Source organism: Podarcis filfolensis (genome assembly GCF_964270895.1).
Source record: "Podarcis filfolensis genome assembly, chromosome: 5".
Classification (NCBI taxonomy): Eukaryota; Metazoa; Chordata; class Lepidosauria; order Squamata; family Lacertidae; genus Podarcis; species Podarcis filfolensis.
In genome coordinates, this window is record NC_139608.1 from 92,205,355 (window position 1) to 92,220,893 (window position 15,539).

Here is a 15,539-nt window from a genome sequence, read left to right on the forward strand (position 1 = left end):
AACTTATATGCAGAATTCAACATGCGAAAGGCTGGGCTGGATGAATCCCAAGCCGGAATTAAGATCACCGGAATAAATATCAACAACCTCAGATATGCAGATGACACAACATTGATGGCAGAAAGTGAGGAGGAATTAAAGAACCTTTTAATGAGGGTGAAAGAGGAGAGCGCAAAATATGGTTTGAAGTTCAACATCAAAAAAATGGAGATCATGGCTACTGGTCCCATCACCTCCTGGCAAAGGAGAAGAAATGGAGGCAATGAGAGATTTTACTTTCTTGGGCTCCATGATCACTGCAGATGGTGTCAGCAGCCACAAAATTAAAAGACGCCTGCTTCTTGGGAGAAAAGCAATGACAAACCTAGACAGCATCTTAAAAAGCAGAGACATCACCTTGCCAACAAGGTCCGTATAGTTAAAGCTATGGTTTTCCCAGTAGTGATGTATGGAAGTGAGTGCTGGACCATAAAGAAGGCTGATCGCCAAAGAATTGATGCTTTTGAATTATGGTGCTGGAGGAGACTCTTGAGAGTCCCATGGACTGCAAGAAGATCAAACCTATCCATTCTGAAGGAAATCAGCCCCGAGTGCTCACTGGAAGGACAGATCCTGAAGCTGAGACTCCAATACTTTGGCCACCTCATAAGAAGAGAAGACTCCCTGGAAAAGACCCTGATGTTGGGAAAGATGGAGGGCACAAGGAGAAGGGGACGACGGAGGACAAGATGGTTGGATAGTGTTCTCGAAGCTACCAGCATGTGTTTGGCCAAACTGCAGGAGGCAGTGGAAGACAGGAGTGCCTGGCGTGCTCTGGTCCAGGGGGTCACGAAGAGTCGGACATGACTCAACGACTAAACAACAAACATGTCTATTTACTTCTGAAGCTTCCAGCAGATGAAAGCTCCTAAAAAAAACCCCATAGTGTGAGACTGATGCTTTCTATATAACATTTAACAGTTTGCAAGGATGTGAGCTCTACAGCAGAATTAGAAATAAAGGAAATGGATGGAGGTTGCATTAGCATCATCACATCCCCATGAATATTGGGACTGGGGCAGGAATGGTTGTTAAAGCAGCAGATGAAGTGGGCACCTAGCATCATTTGCTGTCTCGAGGCGTTGTTAACTCAAAATTTAAACAATCTTAACAACCCTGGAGTGCTCCGATTTTTCAAGCTCACACTAGGAGTGTACTAGTCCTGGGAACTGACTTGCAGCCTTTTAATAAAGCAGTTGCAAAAGAGATACTTCCAGAGGAAAGAGGACCTGCTGTGTTGAAAAGCTGGTCCTGCATCAAGCTCCAGTCTCCGTAGGAAGAGTTGCTCATCTGAATGTCTTCTCCTCCTGCTTACCGTATTTTTCGCTCCATAAGACGCACCTGACCATAAGACGCACCTAGTTTTTATAGGAGGAAAACAAGAAAAAAAAAATTCTGAACGAAACAGTGGATGTATGATTTTTGTGGTTCATGCTGTGGCCACAGACATGTGATTTGACAATGAGTTTGGAGTAGCCCAGTGCAAAAATTCTGAGAATCCATGTGGATCCGTGCTTTGTAACCATGCTTTTGCACCATTGCACCCCCACGAAACAGTGGATGTGTGATATTTTTGGTGCAGGCTGTAGCCATGGACATGCTATGTGATCTGATACTGAATTTGGGGTGACCCACTGCAAAAATCCTGACGATTCATGGGCTTTTACCTCCCCCCTCCCAGGTAGACTCCTTTATCTCTAGCGTCCCTTATCTCTCTCCCCAATCAGCAAACGATCAGCAGCTTTGTTTCAACACCCACTTCCCTCTTTTTTTTTTTTTTAAAAAAGCATGATCTGCTTTTTGTCCCTGGGCAATTCGGCTCCAGGGACCACATATTTGCTCCATAAGACGCGCAGACATTTGCCCTTACTTTTTAGGAAGAAAAAAGTGTGTCTTGTGGAGCGAAAAATACGGTAAGTGGAGCAGGGGGGTCCTGAATCATGAAAGAGTTGCATGGAATCCTGCCAAACTGTGCAGGGCTTAACCCCCAACCCCCAGCTAACAAGCAGAAGGCGGATTCTGCTCTTATGGCTGAATGCCCATTTCCTGCTGGAAACACAAGATTTAACCCCAGCCCCTTGTACATCAGAATACAAGTGATGTCAGCTGGTGGGCGAGTGGGCGTAGTTTGGAGAAAATGGGTTTTGTGGGGCAACTTGGACTCCCTGTTGGGCCAAGACTAATTCGTGAGACAAGTTCCCCCCATCCCCACTCCAAGGAAATGCAGCTCTTTCTGAGAAAAAACTGTTCTATTCCAGATGTGCTTTGCATTTTTAAAGTCATTTACCAAGGTAATCCAAATTTTCAGCTGTCTTCTCAGTGTCATCAGCCAGCACCTTGCTTCTGAAGACTGACATTCATGAACTGAACACTCAGTATAGAATTATGTGCCACTTCTCAACTTATGCAGCACAGACAGGCAGCCCTACTCCGCACTCAGCTGCGCTAAGGCTGGTTAGCTAGCTATGTTTTAGCCATTCCCCCTCTTGATCAGCATCCTGAATAAATCAGCCGTACCCAGTGTTGGGGGGGGGGGAGAGAAAGGGGACTCACTTTGGAAAATAAAAAAGCAAAAACTGCTACCAGAAAAGAATAAGAAAAAAGTATCCACCCATACTAAGAATAGAAGCATAACCACCCGACCCCACCCCACTCACCATTCCCCTTTCTTTCTTTCTTTCTTTCTTTCTTTCTTTCTTTCTTTCTTTCTAAACCAATTCATGAACCAAGAACCTGTACATTGACCACTAACAATGAAACACGTGTTGTAGACATTTCCCCACATTTATTATGCTTTTTTGTGATACACAAATGACATGAGAAAACTTGGTATACTTGTTTGTATAACCTTATTCTTGTTTATAAAACCCAATCATATTTTTTTAAAAAAAAACTAAGAAAAAAGTATCCAAAGCAAAACACACTATCTATAAGTGCAATATCCATAAACATTTTCACAATTTTTTTTTGTTACCAGGCCCTCCTTCTCCTATAATAAAATACATATTCTGATTTTAAATATTCATTTTCATTTTACATATTATTTCCTTTATATAACCTCTTCAAGTCTTTTGTCATTACAAGGCCTTTTATTAATGTCATTTAAAAGAGAATTTACACAGTACGGTCCTGCCCGCTGCATTGACCCTACCACTCTCCCTTCTGCTAAGGTGCACTCGCCCGGCTGTGCGTCAGGTGTGCTTGTGGTGAATGAGCAAACTTGGCCAATGCATTTTCCTAACTGGCAGTGTAAGTGCGGAGCGAACAGTGAGCTTTCTGCTCAACACAAGCCTTTCACTCTGCTGCTTTTCATGCGCCCAGCTCGATGCACAATTCTTGCACCCAGCACCTCAGTAGTCTTGAGCTTTCTTTCAATAGTCTTGCACTAGTGCTCTGCCCTCAGCGGCTGCTGTCCTTTCCATGTGCCCATAGATATTTTTCTCTCCTTTTTTTTGGAATGGGGGAGGGTTTAACTTCAAAAAAACAAGACTTATTGTTTATTTCAGTGTCCACTCATGCTCTCTCCACTGGGCCCATTTTGCAAGTCTGCAGATCCCCAGGCAGGAATTAACTTTATTATTATTATTATTATTAGAATTTATATACGGCCCTATAACTGGAAGTCTCAGGGCGGTTCACAGAACATAGTTGTTCCTCTTTAGAAGTTATTAACAAATTTACATGCAAATTCCTACAAGAAAAATGAAGAGATCTGACAACCATCATGAACAAGAGTCTTGGGCGTTTAAAATGGTACACAAGTTATAAATTTTTCCTTGCTTTGTTCATGTGATGGTAGTCCATAAGGCATGACTTTCCCGTGAAATGAAAACTGTGAGCAAGGCTGATCTCACCCACGAAACCTAAAAAAATTTTTTCCCCTTCCAGTAGCACCTTAAAGACCAACTAAGTTAGTTCTTGGTATGAGCTTTCGTGTGCATGCACACTTCTTCAGATACACTGAAACAGAAGTTGCCAGATCCTTCTATATAGTGAGAAGGTGGGGAGGGGTATTACTCAGAAGGGTGGTGGGAATGGGTGATTGGCAGATAGCTGTGATGAGCCTGTTGACGACTCTTAACGACTGCAATAGGTCTTACAGGAAAAAGCAAGGGGTGAGAAGGTGAAAAATGGCTTTGTCTTGTATAATGAGATAAGAATCCAATGTCTTTGTTCAGACCAGTCGTTAAGAGTCGTCAACAGGCTCATCACAGCTATCTGCCAATCACCCATTCCCACCACCCTTCTGAGTAATACCCCTCCCCACCTTCTCACTATATAGAAGGATCTGGCAACTTCTGTTTCAGTGTATCTGAAGAAGTGTGCATGCACACGAAAGCTCATACCAAGAACTAACTTAGTTGGTCTTTAAGGTGCTACTGGAAGGAAAAAAAATTTTTTTGTTTTGACTATGGCAGACCAACACGGCTACCTATCTGTAACCACGAAACCTAGACTGTGTGATCCTGTGCACCCAAGGGCCAAGGCATGCTTTTAAAAGGAAGCCGTTCCAGCAAAACCTTATGCCCATAGTTACAGCCACAGAGAATGTTTCCGGCAAAGCGCTTGTATTCTCAGTTAGTCACAAGTGTGCTGACTACGGAAGAACACCTTCTCACCTAAAGACAACTGGACAATTGCCGAATCGCAGGAATAAACTCACACATCCAGATTGACACAAAAGCTGCTCAAGGGGAGTTTGTCGTTTGTTGCCAGATGTTATTCTTTCAGGAAAAGTAAATGCAGGTGTTGGAAATGGAATGTACCAAAAGAAAAAAAAGGGGGGGGAGTGTGGCTCCTGAAGAATAGAGGGTGGGGAACTACAACTCCCATCATCATCTCCCATCATAGACTACAACTCCCATCATCTGTGACCACTGAGTCAAGGTATTAAAGGCTGAAAATCTGCAGTCCACCAAAAAGTAAAAAATCTAGAGTGGTGTTAGAATATATACAAACCACAAGTCTTCTGTTTAAAATGAGAACAGAACAGTTATCAATATAAGCACACACAAAATTATGTGTACAATTCATCTTCATTGTAAAATGTATTAGATTACGCAAGTTGATACTAAGTGAACTAGTCCAATAAAATGTTTTCCTCTACAGAGTGGCAGTACTGGCAAAGGTCCTTGCAGTTTTGCCATTTACAGCAACTCAGTTTAGTGCATAGTTAAACTGGTTTGCAAACTTTTCGTGTTTTCTTTGATCCATTCGATTCATCGCTTTCACCACCCGCTTCATGGCTGTTCTGTAAGAAGAAAACAAGACAAGATGAAAAGGAGAGAACGAAAGTGAGGTTACGCACAAATGTGAGCAGCATTTATGAACATGTGAGCAAATATAATGTAGTGGGATGTGATTAATTGCTAATCAAGCCTCCACAACGCTGCGCTGATGACGAAGCAGAGCAAATTTATAATCTTAATTAAATTAGCTACAGAAATAAGTTTTAATTTAGCAATGGGCTCATTAAGAGAAATAAACAAAGCAAAGTCCTTCACTGTAATGATCACACACCACACCTTTTATGGCTGCATTCATTTTACACAATCGCTTTAGTGAAATTTTAAACACCGAAGTGGGAATATACAGAACATGTACCTCTAGGGGGCAACGTTTATGATCTTCTGCAGTGAGCAGAAAGCGTTTTGCACATTAAAACGGAATTAACCAGAGCAATATAAACAAACAGCAACTATTTTGAAACTATCAAATTAGTTTAATGGGGCCCCTAAACCACGAAGTCTTAACAGGCCCTGTGCATGCATGCGTCCATTCAATTCATCCCACAAACCTGCAAATAGAACTCAAAGCATCTGCATAAAATCATTTCTGGAAACAAATTTTGTTTCGCCTCCCCCAAGCATAAATTGAGAAGAGTTGCTCAGATCAGAGCAAAGGGCTTTAGCAGCCCTGAGCCCAACTCCAGCCGGGGAGGGCGAGGTACAAATAAAAATATATTATTTTTTATTATTATTATTATTCTACAGACCACACAAAGGGAAGGATCTCAATCCATTTCAATAAACTGAAGCCACTGAATCTTATTTCCATACTTATTCTATATGTGTTAAACTACACAAATTACAGACCGGGTGTGGTCTAGCGGTTAGAGGGACAAAAAACCCCACTCAGTCCTAAAGCTCACTTGATGAACTTGGGCAAATCACACTCTCTCAGTCAAATCACAAAACTCCTGTCTCCTACATTTCATGTGTTTTTTCCAAGTATAGGCTCGAGGATAAAAATTACTGTATATATTTCAACCCTTCACCAAGTCAGCTTTAGAATTTCTGGAAATCTCTAGTTTTTGAGACAGGTGCCTAGTTTTCCTACTTGCCTGCAACAGGATGGCCCTAAAGTTTAGCTTCTCCAATCTGCAAATAAGGTAACTGAGACAAATTTTCTATGAACCTGTATTGTAATCTTCCAGTACAACCATCCCCTCCAGTTGCAAGATGACTGGCAGCTGTATGGGAGTAGACACCATATGCCCATGTGTGCTGTTCACGTGCATCTTGGCTGAATTCTCACACCCAACTAACTGATGGTACTAACATCAGCCACTGATGGCAGTCAATCTGCAGATGCCCCAAACCTTGCACACTTCGTTATTCATAGAATCACAGAACTGTAGAGCTTGAAGTGATCCCGAGGGTGATCTAGTCCAATCCCCTGCAATGCAGGAATCCCAACTAAATCATCCCTGACAGATGGCCATCCAGCCTCTGTTTAAAAAGCTCCCTGTTAGATACCACCAGCTACTGAGCTTGCCATCATATTTCCTGGAAACTAGGACAACAATGGAGATAGCTTTGGGCACGTTTTTGCTTTTGCTTTAAACCTTTTAAAGTTGTCTAAGGGCAGAGGATACATGGAGCAAATACAACAGATTAAAAGAGGTGCCCCTTTAAGCGAAACTCCTCTGGCTTGAGGAGTTTACAGGAGGCACTGCTATAAAAGAACGACAACTATGTGGTCATGGTTTCGGAGCGGGAATGATATTTAATTGGCAGGAGAAAAGTGAGTCTTTAGCACGGCACAATGGCCTTGGCACTTTCATGTCATGTAGGTTTTACATTAGCAGCACTAGCTTGTGAGATACTGTAAATGAAATGAGATCCCACTCTGATGATCTGTGTGCAATTTCACTTAACTTTATTGGCAGACTAGAGCCTGGGTTTATCACCTGTACATTTCAAGTAATTTGGGACTGTTATATAAAGCCAAGGTTATCATCTTGTTTAGTGCTGCAAACTATGAAACCTATTAAAACATGACAGATTGAATTCCCACGCCTGGCACTAACACACATTCAAAATCATTAGCACGAAGCACAGTAAACTAAAAACAACTTTTAAAATTTATTTTCTAAAGCTGATGTGAAATTCTGCTTATTAGAACTTTATGGCTTATTGACTCCTCAAAATAAGACCAGATAATACAAGATTGTCATGGACAATGTGTTGTTCTGCGAGGAGAAGAAAAGCAAGGCGAGTTTTCATTACTCATAACAACCATTACATCAAGACAAGGAAAGCAACACCATTTTAAAATAATGAACATCCCTCAAAACTGGCTCATTCGGGCTTTTGAGGTTATATAATATTGTAAACACTAGTATTTTTGTTGCAAACAAAAAGTGTTTTGCTTCTCGATTTAATGGCATTTGTTTTGCTCCACTTGGATTGATCACACTTGCTGTCGTTCTGCCATACAGAGGCTGGCTTCAAACAGTCACTGTGGCACGGCTGGAACATGCACTAGTTGCAACATGCAACGAAGGCAGATCTGTACGTCTGGGAATGAAGCTTTCATGTCACCAGCACACATTTGTGGTAGTGGCTGGCACAGCTGTGGAATGAGCTGTGGGTATTCAGGCACAGACCCACAGCCACAAGGATGTCATTTCAAGTCAAGAGACACTGCGGATGTGTGTATTATTTGAAAACAGCCGCTGTTTACATATTGGTGCTACTTTAATGTTTGTTGCGCTGGACTCCTTTTAGGAATAAGAGCGGGATAAACAGTAATAGGAAGATGCTGAAACATTAGCGATACATTTTGAATGTATGAATAAATTGTGTTAAAACATCAGATCAGACAAATGATACGTTGTGCATCAGGGCTGAGGATGCTTCCTTGAACAAGAATGAGCTGGAGAAGAGGGAAATCCCATCTGAGAAAATGTCTGGTGTGCACTGCTCATGCAACTACATATTTCACACATAACTGACCCAATTCAAAGGGTATGAAAAGTCTCAAAGTTTCCTAACGTTTTTACTCTGAAGAAAGATGGATAGAAGGCCTTTCCTTACTCCATCTCATGTGCAGAGCACTCTAGAACGTTCTTGTCTTTGGCCTGTATATGCCTGTTCCCAAAATATAGGGAAGAAGCAAGAATGGGAAACAATGGAAAATGAACGAAGTCCCAACTAAATAAGAATGGCAATTCAAGCTGATGGAATATGCGCAGCTTGCGGACCTATAATATAGAATAAGAGAACAAGAAGAACAGATGTTTAAAGAAGATTGGAAAATGTTTACTGAATATATGGAGGAAAATATTTGAAAACGTGGGCAGCATTAAGATGAAATTCAACAGTGTAAATAAGTTTTGATGGATGTAATAATGGAATACTGAATGGTTTAGTTTATATAACATATGCAGGGATTTATGTTATGCAAAATGAACCATGGAAAGAGAAGAAGGGGTCACTGATATTTTAAGGTTGTTTAAATGAATATTCTAAAATATAAAACAGAAAATTTAGTAAAAATTATAGAAAACAAAACAAAAAAAGGAGAAAGAATTATTATTTAGTGACAGACACGAAGCATATAGTTTCTGCACAAACATGCTACAGTTTCAGACTTGTTGCTGCCTATTTCATAGAATCATAGAATCATAGAATCATAGAATCATAGAGTTGGAAGAGACCACAAGGGCCATCGAGTCCAACCCCCTGCCAAGCAGGAAACACCATCAGAGCACTCCTGACATATGGTTGTCAAGCCTCTGCTTAAAGACCTCCAAAGAAGGAGACTCCACCACACTCCTTGGCAGCAAATTCCACTGTCGAACAGCTCTTACTGTCAGGAAGTTCTTCCTAATGTTTAGGTGGAATCTTCTTTCTTGTAGTTTGGATCCATTGCTCCGTGTCCGCTTCTCTGGAGCAGCAGAAAACAACCTTTCTCCCTCCTCTATGTGACATCCTTTTATATATTTGAACATGGCTATCATATCACCCCTTAACCTCCTCTTCTCCAGGCTAAACATGCCCAGCTCCCTTAGCCGTTCCTCATAAGGCATTTCTTGGGACCAGATTTCTAAATGATCAGCACCCAGGCACTGAGCAGGTAGTTGCCCTTGTGTATAGTCAGATTTGCAGAGGGGTTCAACATACTGGCTTGCACAGGATTACAGTTTTGAATTGGGAGCGCTTAGCTATTTCGTAAGCATAGATTCCTGTGATCTAAAGAACAGTCTCCTCACACAAAGAAGCAATCTATACAACCAGCAAAGCTGTTAGCTGACCAGTTTAGGAATAAGGAAGAGAGGGTAGACTCCAACCCTAACACTTAATAGCTCTGTTGGGTATAAATGAAAATAGAAATATGAGCATGTGCCATATTATTCTTATTATCTCTTATGCTCCATCCCATTTTCCTTAAAAAGGCAGCATGTTTTATGTAATCAATGAATGCTACTGTATTTGTTATGTATCTTATGCAATTGAATATCAGATGTATGCATAAGCTGCTACTTTCTTCTGTAATATTGTCAAGGAAACCCAGCACTTCCACAGTCTTTTGTAGCAGAAATAATGCTTGATAAAAATGTGTATTAAAAACAGATATCCATTACTTTAAGGCAAACACAATGCACAGAGATATGGAATACATACAATGTGCAATGAAGTCCAATCACCACTATTCAAATGATGACAATGATGTTACCAGTAACATACCTAATATGGACAGCACAAAAACTAGTTGTTCTTGTGTAGCAATATTCTATGAATCAACATAAATAATTTAAAAATAAATATTATCGTTAACAGTTTTAATACTGTGTGTAACTTCCTATTTTTGACTCAAGTGACATAATTTCAGATTTCCAGCAACAGCGTTTCTGGTACCAAAACCTGTATTTTCCTTGATATTGTATATAAAAGGCACACTCTAAAGAAGTAAGGCAATGTTCCTGCATTGCAGAGGGTTGGACTAGATGACCCTTGGTGTCCCTTCCAATTCTATGATAAAAACAAAACTAAATTAGCAGAGCAACAAACAAGATAGGCATTATAAGCAAAGTAGCCTCTTACTTATCGAAAACTTTCTTTTCCAGGCGGGAGCGAGAAGTGTTTGCCTGCTGCTTCAGGTCTGTGAGGTTTGCATATTTCTTTTTCTTCCCTTTCTTTTTCCCTCCTTTTCCACTGTACCGAGAGGATCCAAGATCAGCCCCAGTGGCTGCTTCAACTTCTCTCATGAACTCTGGGTCTTGCCACTCTAGACAAAGGCAAAAAACACCAACAAGTGTTTTATTGCTGAATTTTCAGAATGTCAGAACCGAATTAAAAATGGAGGCCGAGTCAGAAAAAAACCAAACCATTCCACACTGAAGAGATATCATCTAGAGCAGCTTCCCTCAATTTGTTGCCCTCCAGGTGTTTTTGGTGAACGATTTCCATCAGTGCAGCTGGTGTGAGCTGCATTCCAAACATCTGGAGGGCACCAGGTTGGGGAGTGCTGATGAACCTTTGCATTAAGTGCAAATGGAGCTCTAGAAAAATTCCAAGGCAAAAAGCCTAGAAGGGCAAAATAAAAGCACTCACTTGCAGCAGACGGATGACACAGTTTACTTTTTTTGAAGTAAAGGAATACAAAGCAGAACAATTCAGATACAGGAACTATTAATCCAAGATTAACAAAAACTAAACAGTTTATCTCCCAGTAAATAAGAAGGCAGCACAGACACACAGTTTAGGAACCCTGTGAATGGAGCGATTGTTTAAACACAACAAAAAAACGCTGGCGTTCAGTAGAGATGAAATGAGCATTTGAGTAAAATGAAGGAGCAATTTAAAAGCCTTTGAGAAAAATCGATAGCGTGCCAGGAAGAGCAGCCTTTTTGAGCACTGATGGGCCCCTAAAGCTCTTCATACATTGTTACTGGTTTAGCAGCAGGGAAAAGAAAATTACACAGTTTGCAAGGGGTAGGGCGGAATCAATACTGTAGTTAGTAAAGAGATACTATTTCACATCTGACTGGCCAGGGGCTGCCTTCACTACCTTGTCCTGATACCTGTTTGTTAACAAGTCACTAAGGGTTGGAAAACCAGATATTCTTCAGGGCTGACACAAAAAATAGGCACTTAATTTGCTCCTCTGTGTGAACTATTGTAAAAGGATGAACACTGCAGATTAGCAGGTCAGCCTAATCCCTCATGATTCGTCGTTTCAGGAGAGCCTGAAGCTCCATGGACACTTGGGCTAGGATGTAATATTTTTAAACAGTCAAGAAACAGAAATCAAGGCTTCATCACTATTACACTGTAGCGTGAGGATCACTCAACCTTTTGCTTTCAGTTACCTGGACGAGAAGATATAAAGGGCACAAGAGGGGACTCAAAATGCTTCGTCTTTTACCGTATTTTTCGCTCTATAAGACACACCAGACCACAAGACGCACCTAGTTTTTGGAGGAGGAAAACAAGAAAAAAAATATTCTGAATCTCAGAAGCCAGAACAGCAAGAGGGATCGCTGCACAGTGAAAGCAGCAATCCCTCTTGCTGTTCTGGCTTCTGGGATAGCTGCGCAGCCTGCATTCGCTCCATAAGACGCACACACATTTCCCCTTACTTTTTAGGAGGGAAAAAGTGAGTCTTATAGAGCAAAAAATACGGTACTTTGCCTCACGTCCCAACTCTTTATTTCTAGTACTGCAAACATGGTAGATGCCATTATTTTCAGGGGACCCAGATTCTGAAAAAAGGGGACCCGCTTTCTGAAACCTTGAGGCCAGTGTCCATTTGAGGGAGGGCCAGGTGTCTTAACAGGTGGAGCAGAGCCGGCTGGTTCTATTTTGCTAGACATTCTCCTCCCTTGCAAAGACACTAAGGACCACGGAGAACAATTGCTGCCTTATTCTTGCCAAACCATCCCTTTAATTGGCCCGATTGCACTGGCTGCCAATTAGTTTCAGGGGCCCAATTCCAAGCGTTGGTTTTGACCGATAAAGCCTCAAAGGGCTCATGACCGCAATACTTCAAGGACTGCCTCTCAATCAATCGACGTATGAACTGACCTGGCCCCTGAGATCCATCTGCAATGCACTCTACGTGGGGCTACCTTTGAAGGTGACTCGGAAACTACAACTAATCCAGAATGCGGCAGCTAGACTGGTGACTGGGGGCGGCCGCCGAGACCATATAACACCGGTCTTGAAAGACCTACATTGGCTCCCAGTACGTTTCCGAGCACAATTCAAAGTGTTGGTGCTGACCTTTAAAGCCCTAAACGGCCTCGGTCCAGTATACCTGAAGGAGCGTCTCCACCCCCATCATTCTGCCCGGACGCTGAGGTCCAGCGCCGAGGGCCTTCTGGCAGTTCCCTCATTGCGAGAAGCAAAGCTACAGGGAACCAGGCAGAGGGCCTTCTCGGTAGTGGCGCCCGCCCTGTGGAACGCCCTTCCAGCAGATGTCAAAGTGATAAACAACTACCTGACATTCAGAAGACATCTTAAGGCAGCCCTGTTCAGGGAAGTTTTTAACGTGTGATATTTTATTGTATTTTTGGTTTTTATGGAAGCCGCCCAGAGTGGCTGGGGAGGCCCAGCCAGATGGGTGGGGTATAAATAATAAATTATTATTATTATTATTATTATTATTATTATTATTATTATTATTATTATCATCATCATCTTCAGAGGCCCTTCTTTGTGTGCCCTCTCCACAAGAGGTCTGGAGGGTGGCAATATGATGATGGGCTTTTTTTGCAGCGGCTCCGCATTTGTGAAACGCACTCCCTAGGGAGGCTTGCCTGGCCCCTTTCTTACACACCTTCAGGAACCAGGCGAAAACATTCCTCCTCAACCAACCCTTGGGCTGACTAACATCCTATATCCTTCTAAATGTGTTTGTTGGAGGGGTTTGGTTTTGTTCTTGTTTTTATTATGCATTTTGTGTTTTTATCTTTACGCTCAGAACCGCCCTGAGATACAAGGATGAAAGGCAGTAAAGGTAAAGGTAAAGGGACCCCTGACCATTAGGTCCAGTCGTGGACAACTCTGGGGTTGAGGCGCTCATCTCGCTTTACTGGCCGAGGGAGCCGGCGTACAGCTTCCGGGTCATGTGGCCAGCAGGACTAAGCCGCTTCTGGCGAAACAGAGCAGCGCACAGAAACGCCGTTTACCTTCCCGCCGGAGTGGTACCTATTTATCTACTTGCACTTTGACGTGCTTTCGAACTGCTAGGTGGGCAGGAGCAGGGACCAAGCAACAGGAGCTCACCCCGTCGTGGGGATTTGAACCGCCGACCTTCTGATCGGCAAGTCCTAGGCTCTGTGGTTTAACCCACAGCGCCACTCGCGTCCCTTGAAAGGTGGTAGGCAAATTTTAAAAAAAACAGAGAAACAATCCAGGAGTGGGAAACCTTTTTGGCTCCGTAGGTGACATCCCTATCAAGAACTGCCTCATAGGCTAAATTTGACAGGTGGCGTCGCCACAAAGCACCTCTCAATCAATTGACATCGCAAATGATGTCAGGGGATTTGGTAGTGGGCACCACAGCACTGCTGAAGGGAAGGTTCTTTCCTTCCTTTCAAGGGGAAAAAACCTTCCCGTTGGCAGTGTCTTGCTTTATTTCTGCAATGTGTGCAGCCAAACAGATCAGTCTGGGTGCACAAGAAAGCTCTCTTGTGTACCCTCCCCTAGCACCAGCTGACACTGGGTAACAGGATAGATAAAAATGAATGATTAAAAAAAATCGGATTTTTTTTTATTTAAATCGGATTTTTTTTCATTTAAATTGGATTTTTAAAATAAAACGCTTTTGGAGGAAAAATCTTTCTAAAGATAGTTTTCTATTTAGGACACATTATAGTCCAAAGGCTATTCATCAGGAAATAAGGATTTGTTTTAAGCTTTTCATGTGTGCTAAAACTCAATCTAAGTTTTTGGTGTTTTTTAAAGTTAACGACATCAGTTAATAAACATGGATACATATGCCATAATGTTATTGCTTTAGTTAAATAAATTGTTTAAATTGTTATTAAGGAAATGATTGTTTTTTCTCCTTCCAATAAAGTACAGCAGAAAAGTTGTCCAAATATAAACAGTTAACTTATTTAACCTCACAATAATTTCATAATTATCTGTCTATGTCTTTCTAATGGTATAAGCAAATCAGTAATTTTGGATATAACTGTAAAAACTGCCCTGAAAATTTATTATTCCAAAAATGAAACTATCATCTGGTTGTAAATATTAAGATTAGAGAGCAAGAATGAATCTTTCTGTAAAAAAATATATGATTTAAGTCAAGTCTTACTGACTAGTGATTTAAATCAAGTCTTACTGACTAGTGATTTAAATCAATTTGATTTAAATCAAATCCACCCTGCTGGGTAGCGAAGGTTTCCTGTTTCCTGCTAGGTTTGGGGGTGTGACCAAGCTCTCTGAAGAGAGCTCTCTTGTGCACCTGAACCAAACAGAATTGATCTCCTGCAATATCACTCAGTGGGAAGAGGGAAGAGAACCTGCTTTGTGCTTGAAGCATTTTGCGTTTCTGGAAACAGCTTGTATTTCTCCTTTAAGTGACTGGGTGGCCAGAGGCAGGGGGGTGCTGAGGGAGAATCGTGAGCTGCTTCAAGCTGTGCTTTTGCTAAGGAGCATGTGTTAGATCCTGCTGGGGAACAAGGTGCACAAGCCAATGCAGGATTAAACCCTCTCCTCCCGCCCATCAGCTAACACAGGCATAGGCATACTCAGCCCTCCAGATGTTTTGGGACTACAACTCCCATGATCCCTAGCTAACAGGAACAGTGGGCAGGGATGATGGGAATTGTAGTCCCAAAAAAGTATCTGGAGGGCCAAGTTTGGGGATGCCTGAGCTAATGTCACTAGCGATGAGAAGTTGGGTGTGGTTTGGGGGAAAACGGCCTCATGGGCCAAACTAGACCTTCTGGCAGGCCAAGACTGGCCTGGGGGCCAGAGGTTTCCCACCCCTAATTTAATCCAGCTCTGACTGGCATTTGTGCTGCAAGGCCTGAGGCACAGGGACCTTTTCAGTTCTGCTACTGAGGATCTGATAATTTAGTTTCTTTCTTGTTCCAATTATGACTTTGACTGTAGCTATACTTAGGCTATGAAGTGTAGGAAGGTAACATTTCACCCGAAATTAATTTGTTGACGTTTGTGCACTATTATCTAAAAGCAGCAAAATAGTCATTTCCTTTGGAATTTAGAAACTGGCTTATGCTACACAAAATATAG

The 15,539-nt window shown here is 41.9% G+C and overlaps 1 protein-coding gene and 1 long non-coding RNA gene across 4 annotated transcripts in view; both read right to left on the reverse strand.

Moving 5' to 3' along the window:
- Positions 1-2,804: 2,804 nt before the first annotated feature.
- Positions 2,805-15,539, reverse strand: part of LOC310763592 — a 190,215-nt gene continuing 177,480 nt past the window's right edge. For all 3 annotated transcript variants that reach the window (XR_014548690.1, XR_014548691.1, XR_014548692.1), the window contains one exon: positions 2,805-3,610. This is a non-coding gene — a long non-coding RNA (uncharacterized lncRNA). The remainder of the gene's footprint in view (positions 3,611-15,539) is intronic.
- The window catches only part of UVSSA (UV stimulated scaffold protein A), a 55,383-nt gene continuing 43,455 nt past the window's right edge, over positions 3,612-15,539 (reverse strand). The window contains exons 12-14 of the mRNA XM_083615623.1: positions 10,371-10,554; positions 4,491-5,290; positions 3,612-3,902 (exon numbers count right to left, since the gene is read on the reverse strand). Of these exons, the coding sequence (XP_083471749.1) occupies positions 5,197-5,290; positions 10,371-10,554 (278 nt within the window). The 3' untranslated portion in view covers positions 3,612-3,902; positions 4,491-5,196. The remainder of the gene's footprint in view (positions 3,903-4,490; positions 5,291-10,370; positions 10,555-15,539) is intronic.